Raw genomic sequence first — 14,594 nt, 5'->3', positions numbered from 1 at the left:
GCCTGCCTGCAGGGCTGCCTCCCCTGCTGGCGATGCCGACGCCTGCCTGCAATGCCCGCACCTAACCACGACGCCGACACCTGCCTGCGGTGCAGATACCTGCCTGCAACGCCGATGCCTGCCTGCAACACCCATCCCTAGCCACGACGCCGATGCCTGGCTGCGATGCTGATGCCTGCCTGCAATGCCGACACCTGCCTGCAACACCGATGCCTGCCTGCAGTGCTGATGCCTGCCTGCAATGCCGACACCTGCCTGCAATGCAGATACCTGCCTGCAACACCCATGCGTAACTGCAACACCAACGCCTGCCTGCACTGCCAACACCTGCCTGCAACGCCCACACCTAACCGCGACGCTGATACCTGCCTGCAGTGCAGATACCTGCCTGCAATGCCAATGCCTGCCTGCAGCACCAACGCCTGCCTGCAACGCCCACACCTAACCGCGACGCCGATGCCTGCCTGCGATGCCGGTGCCTGCCTCCAACGCTGATACCTGCCTGCAGTGCGGTTGCCTGCCTGCAACGCCGACACCTAACCGCGACGCCGATGCCTGCCTGCAGCAGCGACGCCTGCCTGCAATACCCGCGCCTAACCGCGACGCCGATGCCTGCCTGCGATGCCGACGCCTGCCTGCAAAAATTTTGTTGGTATTGGGGTCTTCTTCCTGCTGTCAGTAGTAAAGGTTGTATTTTATAAAAGTATCAAGTTATAGATGTACCTACCAAGAAAGCCTGAGTTCAGCCTGCTTCCCAGCTGGGAGAAACTCCGGTACGCTAAACGTGGTCAGGACAGCATCCGGCCGGTTCTACTTATAACTCGGTAGACCTTTCCTTTCACTTTATTTCAGCTTAATTTTAGTGCAAAGTTGTTCTTATTGTTCGCCTCCCCGCCGTTAAACCCCCAGATAACATCCGCAACGCGACGCACAAACCCCGCGTACGCTCTCGTAGCCGCTCCTCGAGCCGGAGCGAGCTCGTCGTGCGGCGGCGGGCGCCGTGCAGCGCAAAAAGCACTAAACCCGCCGCACCGCGGGGCTCGAGCCCTCTTCAAACGCGGGTCGCGTGCACGAGCGGATTTGAGAAATCACCAAAAAAAAACCCCGAAACCGCGACGCCCGCGGCGCCGGCGCCTGCTGCAGCGCTGCGTCCGTCCCCCCCCCCCAGCGAAGCCCCGCGGGGCAGCGCACAAGGCGACGCCGTGTTGATGCAGCCGCCCCCCCCCCCCCGGCAGGACCCCCCGACCCGGGGAGCGGGGGCGGCCCCTTCCCGCCAAAACCGGCGCCTGATTCCCGCCAAAAAGCGGCGCCTTTTCCCGCCCGAACCTCTAGCCCCGCCCCGCCCGCCCTTCGCCCCGCCCCGCGAGGTGTCCCACCGCGCAGGCGCGACCAGCCGAGCGCCGGATCGTCGAACCTCCGGATGGTCGAACCTCCGGATGGTCGAACCGCCGCCATTTTGCGGAAGAGCGGCGGCGGGGCCACCGGCACCGGGGGGACGGGAACGCGGACCCCTCCGGTCGCGGACGGTGGAGGGGGGGACACACACACACACCCAGCCCCACGACCCCCCCAGGCCCCTCCGGGTGAAGCGGGGGCCCCGGCGGGATGTTCCACGGCATCGCGGCCCCGCCCGGGATGGGAGGTGAGAGCAGGCCCCGCGCCTCAGGCCCCTTGGGGGGGGGCCTCAGGGGTATAGGGGGGGATTTTGGGGTTACCGGGGGGTTCTCGGTGTTTCCCAGCCCCCGTCTAACGCTGCCCCCCCCCCTCTTTTCTTTGCAGCCCCCGGGAACAAGCCGGAGCTGTACGAGGTGAGCGGGGCCGCTGACCCTCCCCAAAACCCGGGGCTGAGCCCCCCAAAACCCGGGGCTGAGCCCCCCCATCTTGTTCCCGGCAGGAGGTGAAGCTCTACAAGACCGCGCGGGAGAGGGAGAAGTGAGTCCGGTCCCAGCCCTGTCCCTGCACCTGGTGGGGGACACACACGCGTACACCCCCCCGTGATGGCGGGCAGGAGCGCCTGCCCCGCAGAGGAAGGTGGTCCAGGACACGGCTGTCCATCGCCATCTCCCCTTCTCCATCGCCATCCTTCCTGGACCCTCTCTCTCCACTGTGGTCCCCTATTCTCCCATCATGGTCCTTTTCTCTCCCACCACAGTCCCCTTATCTCCATCACGGTCCCTCTTGGGACACTGCTTTCCACTGTAGTCCCCCCTTCTCTCCATTGTGGTCCCCCATTCTCCATCGCCGTCCTTTCTGGGACACCATTGTCCATCGCCGTCCTTCCTGGAACCTCTCTCTCCACCACAGTCCCCCCTTCTCCATCGTGATCCTTTTCTATCCCACCACACTCCCCTTATCTCCATCGCAGTCCCCTTATCTCCATCGTGGTCCCTCTTGGGACACTGCTTTCCACTGCAGTCCCCTTCTCTCCATTGTGGTCCCCCATTCTCCATCGCCGTCCTTCCTGGAACCTCTCTCTCCGCCATGGTCCCCCGTTCTCCCATCGTGGTCTTTTTCTCTCCCACCACAGTCCCCTTATCTCCATCACAGTCCTCTATTCTCCATTGTGGTCCCCTTCTTTCCATCGCAGTCCCCTCTTCTCCGTCGCAGTCCCTCTTGGAATGCTCTCCATCACAGTCCCCTTCTCACCATCGCAATCTCTCTTGGGACACTGCTCTCCACCTTGTGGTCCCCTTCTCTCCATTATGGTCCATCACTGTCCCCTCTTTTCCATCACAGTCCTTCCTGGGACGCTGCTTTCCACCGTGGCCCCCCATTCTCCATCGCAGTCCCCCTCTTCTCCATCGCGGTCCCCTCTTGGGACACTGCTCTCCACCTTAGCCCCCTCTTCTCCGTCGCGGTCCCCCTCTTCTCCGTCGCGGTCCCCCTCTTCTCCGTCGCGGTCCCCCTCTTGGGACACAGCTCTCCACCGCGGTCCCGGTTGCGGTTACAGGTACGACAACATGGCCGAGCTCTTCGCGGTGGTGAAGACGCTGCAGGCTCTGGAGAAAGCCTACATCAAGGACTGCGTCTCTCCTAACGAGTAAGTTCTGGGGCGACGGAGCCCTCGGGAGGGTCCGTCATGTCCCTGCGGGGGGGGACAAGCCCGTCCCCTCCCTGCCCCGTCCCTCCGCAGGTACACGGCCGCCTGCTCCCGCCTCCTGGTCCAGTTCAAAGCCGCCCTCAAGCAAGTGCAGGGCTCCGAGATCAGCTCCATCGATGACTTCTGCCGCAAATTCCGGGTAAGCCGAGACGCTGCCGGTACTCTCAGCTGGTGCCGGGGCTTCGTGGGTGCCGGTCACGGCGCTCACGGCGTCGTCTCCCCGCAGCTCGACTGCCCCTTGGCCATGGAGAGGATCAAGGAGGACCGGCCCATCACCATCAAGGACGACAAGGGCAACCTCAACCGCTGCATCGCCGATATCGTCTCCGTACGGTGCCGGGGGGTTGCCGGGGCTCGGCTTCGGTGGTTTGGGGAGGGTGGGAAGGGTCGTGGTTGAGCCGAACGCTCCTTCCCTCCCAGCTCTTCATCACGGTGATGGATAAGCTGCGCCTGGAGATCCGAGCCATGGACGAGGTAGGGTACCGATGCTCATCCGTGTGCCGCAGCAGCCCCCAGAGTCCCAGTTTGGCAACACCGGAGCGGCGGCTCACCCCCAATTCTCTCCCCAGATCCAGCCAGACCTACGGGAGCTGATGGAGACAATGAACCGCATGAGCCACCTGCCCCCTGACTTCGAGGGGAGGCAGAAAGTCAACCAGTGGTGAGTGCCAGGGTGCCGGCACCATTACCGGCACCGTTTTTGGGATGCCGGCATGCCGCTGATGCAGCCCCCCCCGCCTTCTCCCAGGCTCCAGACGCTCAGCGGGATGTCGGCGTCGGATGAGCTGGATGATTCCCAGGTCCGGCAGATGTTGTTCGACCTGGAATCTGCCTACAACGCCTTCAACCGCTTCCTCCACTCCTGAGCCATCCGGAACCGCCGCTCCCTCCTGGTTTGAGCCTCCCAGTCCCCTCCCAGTCCTTACTGGCGTTAAAAGGAAGTCGAGGACAATAAACCCCTCATCCCTCACCTGCCTCGCGAGCGCCGGTGACACCGGGACCCCAAAAAGCACTAGCCACGTTCATAAATATGGTGTGTAATGGCCACGCCGATTAAAACCACACGACGCCGGCAATGCCGGCGCTTTAGAGGCTCTTACAGAAGAGTTTACGGTGCCGCACGACGGTGCTGAGCGCTGTGCCGGCAGGACCGCGCCAGGCTTTGCCAGCATTTTGCTGGTCGCTGCGGCTGACGTGCCGACCGCAGAGCCGGAGATCCTGGATCTTGCCGGCGGTTCTGGCCCAGGTTGCGTCGTCCAACGGACCCTCCACGGAACAGCCTGGGAAGGAGGGAGGAAGGGGCTGCCGTTAGGTCCCCGGGGGCTTGCCCACCCCATTCCTGCCTGCGCCGTCGCCGTACCTGCCAGACTGAGGAACTGGAGCCCCTGGCTCCTCTCTTCCAGGGCGGAAAGCAGCGTCCGCAGCCCCGCGGCACTGATCCCGGGATTGGCCGAGAAATCCAGGGAAACCAGCGCTGGGCAAGCGGGGAGGCACCTGCGGGTGGGGGGGAAGATGGCGAGGGGGTCCCCTCCTTGTCCCCAGGGGGGTCTCCTCCATTCCCGGTGTCCCCGCCACACCGTGTTCCCATGCCGGAGCCGGCATGGGGGTCTCCCTTGGGAGATGGAGGATGATCCTGCTGCCAGGACCCCCCCCCAATCTATCTGTCACCCCCAGATGTCCCCTTGTCCCCTCACCTGGCCACCTCCAGGACGTCGCTGTCACCCAGGCGGTTCCCGGAGAACGTGAGGTGGCTCAGAACGCAGCCCTCCTGCCGGAAAGGCACGCCTGTGTCGGCACGACCCCGGCCGGCACCTCCTGGGGAGCGGGTGTCCCCCCCACCGTGCCATGTCCCCTCGGGAACCGCTCTCACCTGCGCCAGGTACCTGCCGAGGGTCCTGGTGAGGGGCCGCGGTCCCGGCCCGGCGACGGAGCCCAGCTCCAACCGGCTGAGGCTGCGGCACGGCAAGCCGCCGAGGAGCCGCTCCAGCCCCGCCGTCCCCAGGGCGTTGTAGGACAGAGACAAGGTCTGCAGCCGCGCGGCCCCTGGGAGCAAACGCCGGCGCGGTTAGAACCGCCGGGTACCCGGCGCTACCGGCGCGGTGCCGCGGCCTCTTACCCTCGAGGGAGAAGGCGTCGGTGAAGCCGCAGGCCTGCAGCCGCAGCGTGGTGAGCGCCGGGCAGGACTGCAGGAGCAGGGCCAGGGGCCGGCAGCCGGCGTCGCCCAGCGGGTTCAGGCTCAGGTCCAGCTCCTCCAGGCTCTGCCGGGACGGGTGGCGGCAGACAAGAGGTTTAGGGGACAAAGCGATTCGTTTAGGGGACAGAGAAGCAGTTTAGGGGACAGAGAAGCAATTTAGGGGATGGGCAAATGGTTTAAGAAACAGACATGAGAGATGTGGACGACAAAGGAGACATTTGGGGGACAGAGGAGCGATTTGGGGACAAAGAAGCAGTTTTGGGGATGGGCAAAGGGTTTAAGAAACAGATGTGAGAGATGTGGATGACAGGAGAGATTTGGGGGACAGGAGAGATTTGGGGGACGGGTGAGGTTTGGGGGACAGAGGAAGGGTTTGGGGGACAGAGGAAGGGTTTGGGGGATGGGCAAAGGGTTTAAGAAACAGATATGAGAGATGTGGACGACAAAGGAGACATTTGGGGGACAGAGGAGGGGTTTGGGGGTCAGAGAAGGAGTTTAGGGGACAAAGAAGCAGTTTAGGGGATGAGCAAAGGGTTTAAGAAAGACGAGGGATGGACGACAAAGGAGAGATTTGGGGGACAGAGAAGTGATTTAGGGGATGAGCAAAGGGTTTAAGAAACAGACATGAGAGATGTGGATGACAAAGGAGAGATTTGGTGGACAGACAAGGAAGTTGGGGGACAGATAAGGCATTTGGGGGATAGAGACGAGGTTTAGGGGACAAAGGGAAGATTTGGGGGGGGCGGGTTATGGGGACATAGGAACAAGAGGTTTAGTGGGGAACAGATGAAAGATTTGGGGGACAAAGGTGAGATTTGGGGGGGACTGTCTGGGCACCCCACACCGTGACACCCCACTCAGCCGGGCAAAGCCAGCGCCGGGACTCCCGGGGACAGAGCCGGGGCTCCCACCGCCGTTCCCCCCCCCAGCCCTACCTGGAAGGCGCCGGCGGTGCCGGCAGCGCCGGGATGCCGGGGCAGGAGCTGCCGCAGCCCCTGGGCGCCGAGACGGTTCCCGGCCAGGTCGAGGAGGGTGAGGGCAGGCAGGGTGGCCAAAGTGGCCAGCAGGTCGCCGGCCATGGCGTCCGGCAACCCGCAGCCGCGCAACCGGAGCTGCCGCAGCGGCGCTTGCAGCTTGAGGGCCCGCAGCAGCGGGGGGAGGTGGGGGGGGCGCAGGGCCAGGCCCCCCTCGACCCCCAGCCCCGGGCTCTGCTCCTGCAGCTCCGTCAGCTTCAGCAGCAGCGGGTGAGGTTCTGCCGGGGGGGGTGGAAGGTGTCAGTGGCCTTTGGTGGCCCTGGAGACCACCCCCCCGCCTTGGGGAGCCCTGAGCCCCCTCGGGGACCCCCTAATCCTGCTGACGGCCCCGCACCGGCCACGGACACGCGTTTCCCCCCCCACCCCGGTGCGGGGACCCCCAACCGGTGGGGATGGTCCCCAAGGGGACCGGGGAATGGCCGGGGGTCCTTGCCCACCGCCCGGGGAGGGGACGCGGGGGGGTCCTTACCCACCGCCAGGCTCTGGCAAGCCCTGCGGTACCTCTCGGCCAGGGGCGGCAGGTCCCAGCACCGCACCTCCGCCAGCACCTGCAACGCCGTCACCGTCACCGACGGCACCGCCGAATCGCCGGCGATGCCCGGCACGGGGCTGGGCTCGGCGCTCACCTCCTCATTGCTCTGCAGGACGTCCCCCACCAGGTCCTGGGGGGCCAGGAGAGCCCCCTCTTTCTTGAGGGTGAGCCGCGGCAGCAGCCCGCAGGTTTGGTAATACCGCTCGGCCGCCCGCTCCGCCAGCCAGCTCACGGCACGGCTCTCGCTGCCGCGACAGCAGGACCGGGGAAGGGGAAGGGGGGGTCACTGGTGAGCGCTGCCGCCCAGCACGGGGGTCCCAAAGGGGACGTGGAGGGGAGGGTGTCCCAAAGAAGAGGGACACAAAGCTCTTACCTCTGGGGCACGGGAATGAGGAAGACGTTGTCCTGGACCCGGACCCGCACGCGGAGGGCAGGCAGGACGGCAGGCAGCGGCGCAGGCAACGGCGCAGGCAGCGGTGCAGGCGGGCAGGGGGGGCTTCCCTCGTCCTCAGCCTCATCAGTGAGGGGGGTCCCGGCCGTCTCAGGGGGCCGGCATTCCCGGGAGCGCCCCAGCGGGATCCTTTCCACCAGGCGGGTGAGCCGGCTCTGCACGGTCCGGCGACGCCGGGGCTGGTGCCGGCTCGGAGCGGGGACCTCGTTGTCGCTCTCCGGGCCTGTGCTGTCCCCCGAAGCGGTCGCCGGTTCCTGGGGTTCCCGGCGTGGCCGCTTACGGCCCCCCCGGGACTCCCCAAGGTCGTCTTCCAGCCAGTCCTCCTCTTCCAGGTACTGCTCAGCTGGGATGAGGGCCGGCCGCGGTGCCGGTTGCCGGCACGCCATCTCGGTGCTGCCACCAAGAAGGGATTTGGCGCTGCCCAGACCCCGGATAGTGGCTTCGTACTCAGCCGGCTCCGGCCCCGTTCCCTCCTGCCTGCCGAGCCCCAACACCCGCTGCCGCTTCTTCACCGGCCTCAGCGGTGACATGTCACCATCGTCCGGCTCTGCCGCCGGCGGGGAGCACGGCCGCGGGATTTGGCGCTCGGAAAGTTCGGCGTCGAACAGCGGCGAGTCCTGGGAGAGCTGCGGCGGGGCTGCTGGCGGGGACACACACACGCCGGCACCCTCAGTCTACTGCAGACACCCCCCCCCCCCCAAAAAAAAAGCAGAGGGGAATGGGGTCCCACTGCGCCGCATCCCACCTCGTCCCGCTGCCGTCTCCTTGAGCAGGCGCTCGGCCGCCCGGCATCGCTGCCGCGTCTCCTGGTCCAGCTCCTTGCTGTAAGTGCTCACCCACTCCTCCAGCGTCCCCAGTGGCGTCAAGCCCTACGGGGAGGAGGTGGGGGGGGAACAGGACACAAGGCTCTCCCAGTGTGTGTCCCCCAGCCCCTTATTGGGGTTCCCCCCACCTTCTCCGATCCCGGCAAGCTCACCCTGGCGTTCCTGGCCGTCACCGAAGCTCCGCGCCGCACCAGCAGCTCGGCCACCTCGAAATGGCCGCAGCTGAGAGCGTCGTGCAGGGGGGTGATGCCCTCGCAGCCCGGCCCCCCGGGGTCGTCCAACGCCGCCCCGCGGTCCAGCAGCAGCCGGACGATCTCTGGGGGACAGGAGGAGACGGCGGTGAGGATGGGAGGGGGCTCTGCCTGCACCCCGGGGGGGGCTTTGTCTTCATCCCCGTCCCCCCCACTCCAACTCACCCAGGTGCCCGTGGTTGCAAGCCTCGTGCAGCGGGGTCCAGCCGCAGTAATCGCGGGGGTTCAGAGGGTGCCCCTAGAAAAGAGGAGGGGGACACGCATCAGTTACACTCTCCCCCCCACTCCAAAACCACCCGTGGGTCCCACGGGACCCCCCCTCGCGGCGTGGGGGATCCCCCCCGGTCCCCTCGCCCACCTGCCTGAGGAAGAGCTGGACGCGGCGCAGGTCGCCCTCGATGCAGGCGCGGTGCAGGGGGGTCTCGCCCCGCTCGTTCCGCCGGTTCCACTGCCGGCACGGGGAAGAAGGACACGATGGGGACCCCCGGGGATGCACCCAGACACCTGGGGGACCCCCCCACCCCTCTTTGGGGGTGTTGGAGGAAGGGGAGACCCCCACCCACCCCTCTTGGTGGGTGTCAGGGGGAGACCCGGCATCTCTCACCTTGCTGATCCGCCGGCGCCCGGGGACGCTCTTGCTGTAGCCATCGAGTTCATCTTCCTCCCCCTCTGGAAGAGACCCCCCTCCGTGAAGGACACCCCCCGTGCAGGGACACTACCAGGGACCCCGCACCCCCCAGAGCCCCCTCACCACTCTCCGACAGCTCCAGCTCACTCTCATCCTGAGCCTCGCTGCTCTCCGGTTCTTCCTCCTCCTCCTCCTCCTCAGCAGACCCCCCCAGCCCCCCCAGCCGGGCCATGGTGCCGGCGGCGGCCTCGGTGTCGCCGTCCCGCAGCTGCAGCGAGTGGAGATGCCGCAGGATCTGCCGCTGGGGAGGAAAAGGAGGGAGAAAGGTCAGTCCTCAGCCCAAAGGGGGACCCTGGAGGGGGTCCCGATCCCCGTTCTGCCCCCCCCTCACCTGCAGCCGGGGGTCTCCAGCTGCCTCCGCTCGCTCCAGCGCGGTTTGGAAGCAGGGCTGGAGCTCGGTGTGGGGTTTGCCTGCCTCTTCCATGGCCAGTGCGATGTTCAGCCACGTCTTTCCCTCCTGGGCACCGCTGGGAGTCAGTGCCCGGCCTCAGGGATGTGGCGGGGGGGCCACGCCGAGCCACGGAGCCCCCCCCCCACCCCCCAGGGGACACGGGGGTCCCCACACTAAGCTATAAACCCTCCCTGGGGGGCAGCCCCCAGTCCCACACCCTCCCAGGGGAGACGAGGGGACATCACACCACGGGTCCCCACAGCTGCTGTATGTCCCCCCACAAGCTGAGGGACCCAGGGAGCCCCCCCCAGGGACTGAGGAACCCCCCAGGGCCCCAGTAAGTCCCCCCAGCACCTGATGACCCCCCACAGGGACCCAAGGATCCCCTCTAAGGACCCGCGGAACCCCCCCAGGGACCTGATGAATCCCTCCAGCCCCCAAGAAGCCCCCCCAGGGACCCGATGACACCCCCCCAGGGACTCAGGGAGCCTCTCCAGGGACCTGATAAATCCCCCCAGCACCTAATGACCCCCCCAGGGTCCTGGGGATTCCCTCAAGGACCCAAGGAGCACCCCCAGGTATTCAGGAAAACCCCCTAAGGACCTGGGGAGCCCCCCCAGGGAGCACCTCAGAGCCCCAAGAAACCCCCCAGGGACCCAAAGAGACCCCCCCCAGGCCCCAGCTCGCCTCCAGCGCATTGCCCCGGTGCAGAGCCAGCTCCTGCCGGTAATGGTGGACGGCTCGCGCGTGATTCCTCAAGTCCCCAAAGGTGGTGGCCAGCGAGACGTGGATGACGGCCAGTTCCCCCGCCGGCCTCTGCAGCTCCTGGGCGAAGCTCAGCTGCCCCCGGGGACCCCCCCATCAGTGGGGACGAACCCTCGGGACCCCCCCAAACCCTTCCCCGTCCCCACTCACCTGCTTCTGGTAGTACTCCACGGCCCGGCGGTAGTCCCCGTGCTTGGAGAAGGCATCCCCCAGCTGCTCGCAGAGGGCCAGGGCGGCCGGCGGGTCACTAGCCGCTGCCTCCTCCAGAGCCTCCTGCAGCCGTGTCACCTTGGTGGCTGTGGGGGTGGCCATCAGGGCAGGCCGGGGACACCCAGAGCCCTTGGGGGGCTCAGTGACCCCTCAAGTGTCACCCGGGGACCCCTCTGTGTCCTCCCAGCCCTGACCCGCAGCAGCACAGAAGGGGACAGAGGGGATAGAGGAGGGTTGGGAGGGGTTTGGCAGCCCCCCCGGACTGTCGTCCCTCCCCTGGGGACGCCGCCGTCGCCGGCTCACCGTAGCGGAGGTTGGAGCGGATGAGGTCTCGCTGCCAGGGTTGCCGCGAGCCCAGCACGTAGGCTTGCTTCAGCGAGCGCTTGGCGGCCGCGAAGTCACCCAAACTCAGCAGGACCTGGGTGACAGCGAGGACACCCGTCAGAGGGACGCCAAAACCCCAGGGGAATGCGGGGAGGGGTCCGGAGCCGCCCCCAACCCTCTTCCCCTGCCCCCACCTGGGCCGTGCTGCCGCAGCATTCGCTCTCCATCCCCTTCTCCTTCATCTTGCGGGCGCAATCACGTGCCCGGGCCAGGCAGCGCAGGGCCCCGGAGTGTTCGCCCTCCCGCAGGTGGATGTTCCCCAGGTTGAAGTAAGCACGGTAGAGGTCTTCGTAAAGCCGTCCCTGCCTGCAAACGGAACCGCCATCGCTGCCTCATTCCCCCCTGAACCCGCTACTGGACGGCTCCTACCCGCCCCGTCGGTCCTTACTCGGAGAGGAAAATGCTTTTCTTGATGTAGTGGTCGCACTTGGCTGGCTCCCTCAGGCTGTCGTAGACCAAACCCAAATTGAGGTAGAGCCGGGTCCTCATCTCCGTCAGCTCCCGGTTCGGCACGGCTCCTGGTGAAAAAACGGTGGCTCTGGGAACTGACGAAGCTCCCCCAGGACCAAAATGTCCTTCTGAGACCACCCAGCGCAGCCTCACCTTCCAGTTTCTCCTCCACGATAGCCAGGCTGGTGCGGAAAGCCCGTTCGGCCTCGCGCAGCGCCGGCACCGCCGCCTCCTCCCCCGGTGAGCGGCTGTCGGCGATGAACATGTACGTCCGGCCGATGGTGGCCCAGGCTCGTTGTTGTTCCGTGTCATCCGAGAGGGACCGGGCCAGCTCCAGGTGCTGGTGTTGGTGCTGGGGGGAAGGGGAGAAGCCTGAGTCCCTCCTCTCTCCCTGCAGAACCCCCCCCAAGGACTGGAACCCCACCTTCAGCGCCGCCTCGTAGTTCTCCAGCTCAGCCAGGCGCTCGCCAATCTTGCGGTGAGCCACGGCGCAGCCGATCCTGTCCCCGGCTCCCTCCAGCAGCTGCAGCTCCTGCCGATGCTCCTCCAGAGCCTCCTCGTAGCGTCCTGCCGGCGATCGTGATGGGGGGGGGACTGTCAGAGGGGCGGGGGGGGGCTTCCCACGTACCCCCATTGTGTGGGCAGAGGCCAGAGCCGCGAGGACGCACCATGGCTTGCCAAAATCTCGCCAAGCTGGTTACAAACCGCGGCCTCTTCCACCAGGCTGCCACTGCGCTGGGCTTTCTCTTTCGCCTTCTGCAGCTCTGTGGGGTGAGCGGCGGGGGGGGGAGGCTCAGCCTGGTAAGACACCCCCCCTCCTGGCACCTACATGTACCCCAACACGGCCCTGGGCTGGTGGGGACCCCCCTGCCCACCCCAGTCCCGTCCCGTCCCGTCCCCCAAACCAGTCTGGGCCCAGGGCAGGGCCCTCCTGGGGGGTGTGTGTGTGTCATGGCACTGACGGGGGGATCGGGACCCAAGGTGGGGGCGTTGAGGAGCTGGGGGGGCGGGGTGAAGGAGCCCAGGGAGGGGTGAAGGAACCGCGGGGGGGATGAAGGAGCCTGGGGGGGTGTGAGGGAACCGGGGGAGGGATGAAGGAGCCTGGGGGGGGCAGAGGGAGCCCGGGGGGGGGGGTGAAGGAGCCCGGGGGGGGCTGGTGAGGGAACCGGGGGGGTGTAAGGGAGCCCGGGGGGGTGTGAGGGGGTCCGGAGGGGTGAGGGAGCCCGGGGGGGGGGGTGAAGGAACCCGGGGCGGGTGTGAGGGGGCAGAGGGGCCGCCTGAGGAGGCCCGGGCGAGCCCGAGGGCTGAGAGGGGCCGGGCCCGGGGGGAAGCTCGGGGGTGCCCCGGGCCGAGGGAGGCCGGGGGAGGCTCCGGGGTCCCGTGTAGGCCCCGTGTAGGCCCCGCGGAGGCCCCGGACTCACGGCGGATCTCCCGCGCCCGCTCCGCGCTCATCCCCCGCCGCCGCCTCCGAACCCGCCGCCCAGCCCCGCCCCGGGCTCTCCCATTGGACCGCGCTCCGCCCCGCCTACGCCAATCCGCGCGGGGAAAGGAAAGGGGTGGCCGCTCCCATTGGCCGGAGCGCAGGAGCAGAACCCGCCTACCGGGGCGGGGACGACGGCTCAGCCTATCCCGCGTCTGATCGCGAGGGACGCTGGGAAGCGTGGCGGCGCGGCCGCGGGGGATGCTGGGAAGTGTGGCGGCCCGGCCTCCCGCGGCATGTGACCCCAGCGCCCCCCAGTCATGGCCTCCTGGCCCAGTAGCTCCCCAGTGCCCCCCAGTACCCTCAGCCCAGCGCGCCCAGCAGCCTCCAGTGGCTCCCAGTGCTTCCCAGTACCTTCAGCCCACGGGTCGCGGTGGCTCCCAGTATCCCACCCACGCTCAGGCCTGTGTCCCCCACCCCAGCCCTGCCACTCCCTGTAACCACTCCCCCCGCCCCCAATACAACCCTGCAGCCCAGGGCTGTCCAGTTTCTCCAGTATTCCTCCAAAACCTCCCAGTATCCCCAGTAAAACCCAGCATCCCCCATACACCCAGCCCAGTGTCCCCAGTATCCCCAGTAACCCCCAGCCCAGTGTCCCCAGTATCCCCAGTAACCTCCAGCCCATTGTCCCCAGTATCCCCAGTAACCTCCAGCCCAGTGTCCCCAGTATCCCCAGTAACCTCCAGCCCAGTGTCCCCAGTATCCCCAGTAACCTCCAGCCCAGTGCCCCCAGTATCCCCAGTAACCCCCAGCCCAGTGTCCCCAGTATCCCCAGTAACCTCCAGCCCAGTGTCCCCAGTATCCCCAGTAATCCCCAGCCCAGTGTCCCCAGTATCCCCAGTAACCTCCAGCCCAGTGTCCCCAGTATCCCCAGTAACCCGCAGCCCAGTGTCCCCAGTATCCCCAGTAACCCCCAGCCCAGTGTCCCCAGTATCCCCAGTAACCCCCAGCCCAGTGTCCCCAGTATCCCCAGTAACCTCCAGCCCAGTGTCCCCAGTATCCCCAGTAACCCGCAGCCCAGTGTCCCCAGTATCCCCAGTAACCCCCAGCCCAGTGTCCCCAGTATCCCCAGTAACCCCCAGCCCAGTGTCCCCAGTATCCCCAGTAACCTCCAGGCCAGTGTCCCCAGTATCCCCAGTAACCCCCAGCCCAGTGTCCCCAGTATCCCCAGTAACCCCCAGCCCAGTGTCCCCAGTTTCCCCAGTAACCTCCAGCCCAGTGCCCCCCAGTGTCCCCAGTATCCCCCAGCCCAGTGTCCCCAGTATCCCCAGTAACCCCCAGCCCAGTGTCCCCAGTATCGCCAGTAATCCCCAGCCCAGTGTCCCCAGTATCCCCAGTAACCTCCAGTCCAGTGTCCCCAGTATCCCCAGTAACCCCCAGCCCAGTGTCCCCAGTATCCCCAGTAACCCCCAGCCCAGTGTCCCCAGTATCCCCAGTAACCTCCAGCCCAGTGTCCCCAGTATCCCCAGTAACCCCCAGCCCAGTGTCCCCAGTATCACCAGTAACCCCCAGCCCAGTGTCCCCAGTTTCCCCAGTAACCTCCAGCCCAGTGCCCCCCAGTGTCCCCAGTATCCCCCAGCCCAGTGTCCCCAGTAACCCCCAGCCCAGTGTCCCCAGTATCCCCAGTAACCCCCAGCCCAGTGTCCCCAGTATCCCCAGTAACCTCCAGTCCAGTGTCCCCAGTATCCCCAGTAACCCCCAGCCCAGTGTCCCCAGTTTCCCCAGTAACCTCCAGCCCAGTGCCCCCCAGTGTCCCCAGTATCCCCCAGCCCAGTGTCCCCAGTAACCCCCAGCCCAGTGTCCCCAGTATCCCCAGTAACCCCCAGCCCAGTGTCCCCAG

At 66.7% G+C, this 14,594-nt stretch overlaps 2 protein-coding genes across 3 annotated transcripts; one reads left to right on the top strand and one right to left on the bottom strand.

The window, feature by feature from the left end:
• Window positions 1-1,435: 1,435 nt before the first annotated feature.
• Window positions 1,436-4,204, top strand: VPS28 (VPS28 subunit of ESCRT-I). Its single transcript, XM_075024127.1, has 9 exons — window positions 1,436-1,642; window positions 1,780-1,808; window positions 1,895-1,932; window positions 2,951-3,040; window positions 3,134-3,239; window positions 3,327-3,428; window positions 3,521-3,574; window positions 3,670-3,761; window positions 3,849-4,204. The coding sequence occupies exons 1-9, from the start codon at window positions 1,606-1,608 to the stop codon at window positions 3,964-3,966; spliced, it is 666 nt and encodes a 221-aa protein (XP_074880228.1). The 5' UTR covers window positions 1,436-1,605; the 3' UTR covers window positions 3,967-4,204.
• On the bottom strand, window positions 4,122-12,752 carry TONSL (tonsoku like, DNA repair protein). Of its 2 annotated transcripts, none has more exons than XM_075024125.1 (25): window positions 12,696-12,752; window positions 11,943-12,038; window positions 11,699-11,841; window positions 11,428-11,626; window positions 11,213-11,342; window positions 10,959-11,130; window positions 10,744-10,858; window positions 10,381-10,526; window positions 10,153-10,305; window positions 9,406-9,531; window positions 9,138-9,315; window positions 8,991-9,055; window positions 8,745-8,834; window positions 8,552-8,624; window positions 8,288-8,451; window positions 8,057-8,180; window positions 7,234-7,951; window positions 6,955-7,105; window positions 6,798-6,876; window positions 6,230-6,546; window positions 5,217-5,358; window positions 4,971-5,143; window positions 4,795-4,868; window positions 4,461-4,594; window positions 4,122-4,380 (listed from the first exon to the last, which is right to left on the bottom strand). In XM_075024125.1, the coding sequence occupies exons 1-25, from the start codon at window positions 12,724-12,726 to the stop codon at window positions 4,187-4,189; spliced, it is 3,987 nt and encodes a 1,328-aa protein (XP_074880226.1). In that variant the 5' UTR covers window positions 12,727-12,752; the 3' UTR covers window positions 4,122-4,186. The 2 variants fall into 2 exon arrangements, with proteins under 2 accessions (XP_074880226.1, XP_074880227.1); XM_075024126.1 differs by having other exon boundaries at window positions 7,234-7,948.
• Window positions 12,753-14,594: the final 1,842 nt, after the last annotated feature.

This window comes from Buteo buteo, chromosome 3 (genome assembly GCF_964188355.1).
Source record: "Buteo buteo chromosome 3, bButBut1.hap1.1, whole genome shotgun sequence".
In the NCBI taxonomy this organism is placed as follows: Eukaryota; Metazoa; Chordata; class Aves; order Accipitriformes; family Accipitridae; genus Buteo; species Buteo buteo.
This window is presented reverse-complemented; position numbering and strand designations above follow the sequence as displayed.

Bases quoted from the DNA above. Each gene is read 5' to 3' on its own strand.
- VPS28 (XM_075024127.1), top strand. From the start codon at position 1,606: ATGTTCCACGGCATCGCGGCCCCGCCCGGGATGGGAG. The intron at 3,041-3,133 runs GTAAGTTCTGGG...GTCCCTCCGCAG, and splicing joins GACTGCGTCTCTCCTAACGA to GTACACGGCCGCCTGCTCCC. The intron at 3,429-3,520 runs GTACGGTGCCGG...CTTCCCTCCCAG, and splicing joins GCATCGCCGATATCGTCTCC to CTCTTCATCACGGTGATGGA.
- TONSL (XM_075024125.1), bottom strand. From the start codon at position 12,726: ATGAGCGCGGAGCGGGCGCGGGAGATCCGCC. The intron at 11,842-11,942 runs GTGCGTCCTCGC...GATCGCCGGCAG, and splicing joins CGAGATTTTGGCAAGCCATG to GACGCTACGAGGAGGCTCTG. The intron at 8,625-8,744 runs GTGGGCGAGGGG...CCTCTTTTCTAG, and splicing joins TCCAGCTCTTCCTCAGGCAG to GGGCACCCTCTGAACCCCCG.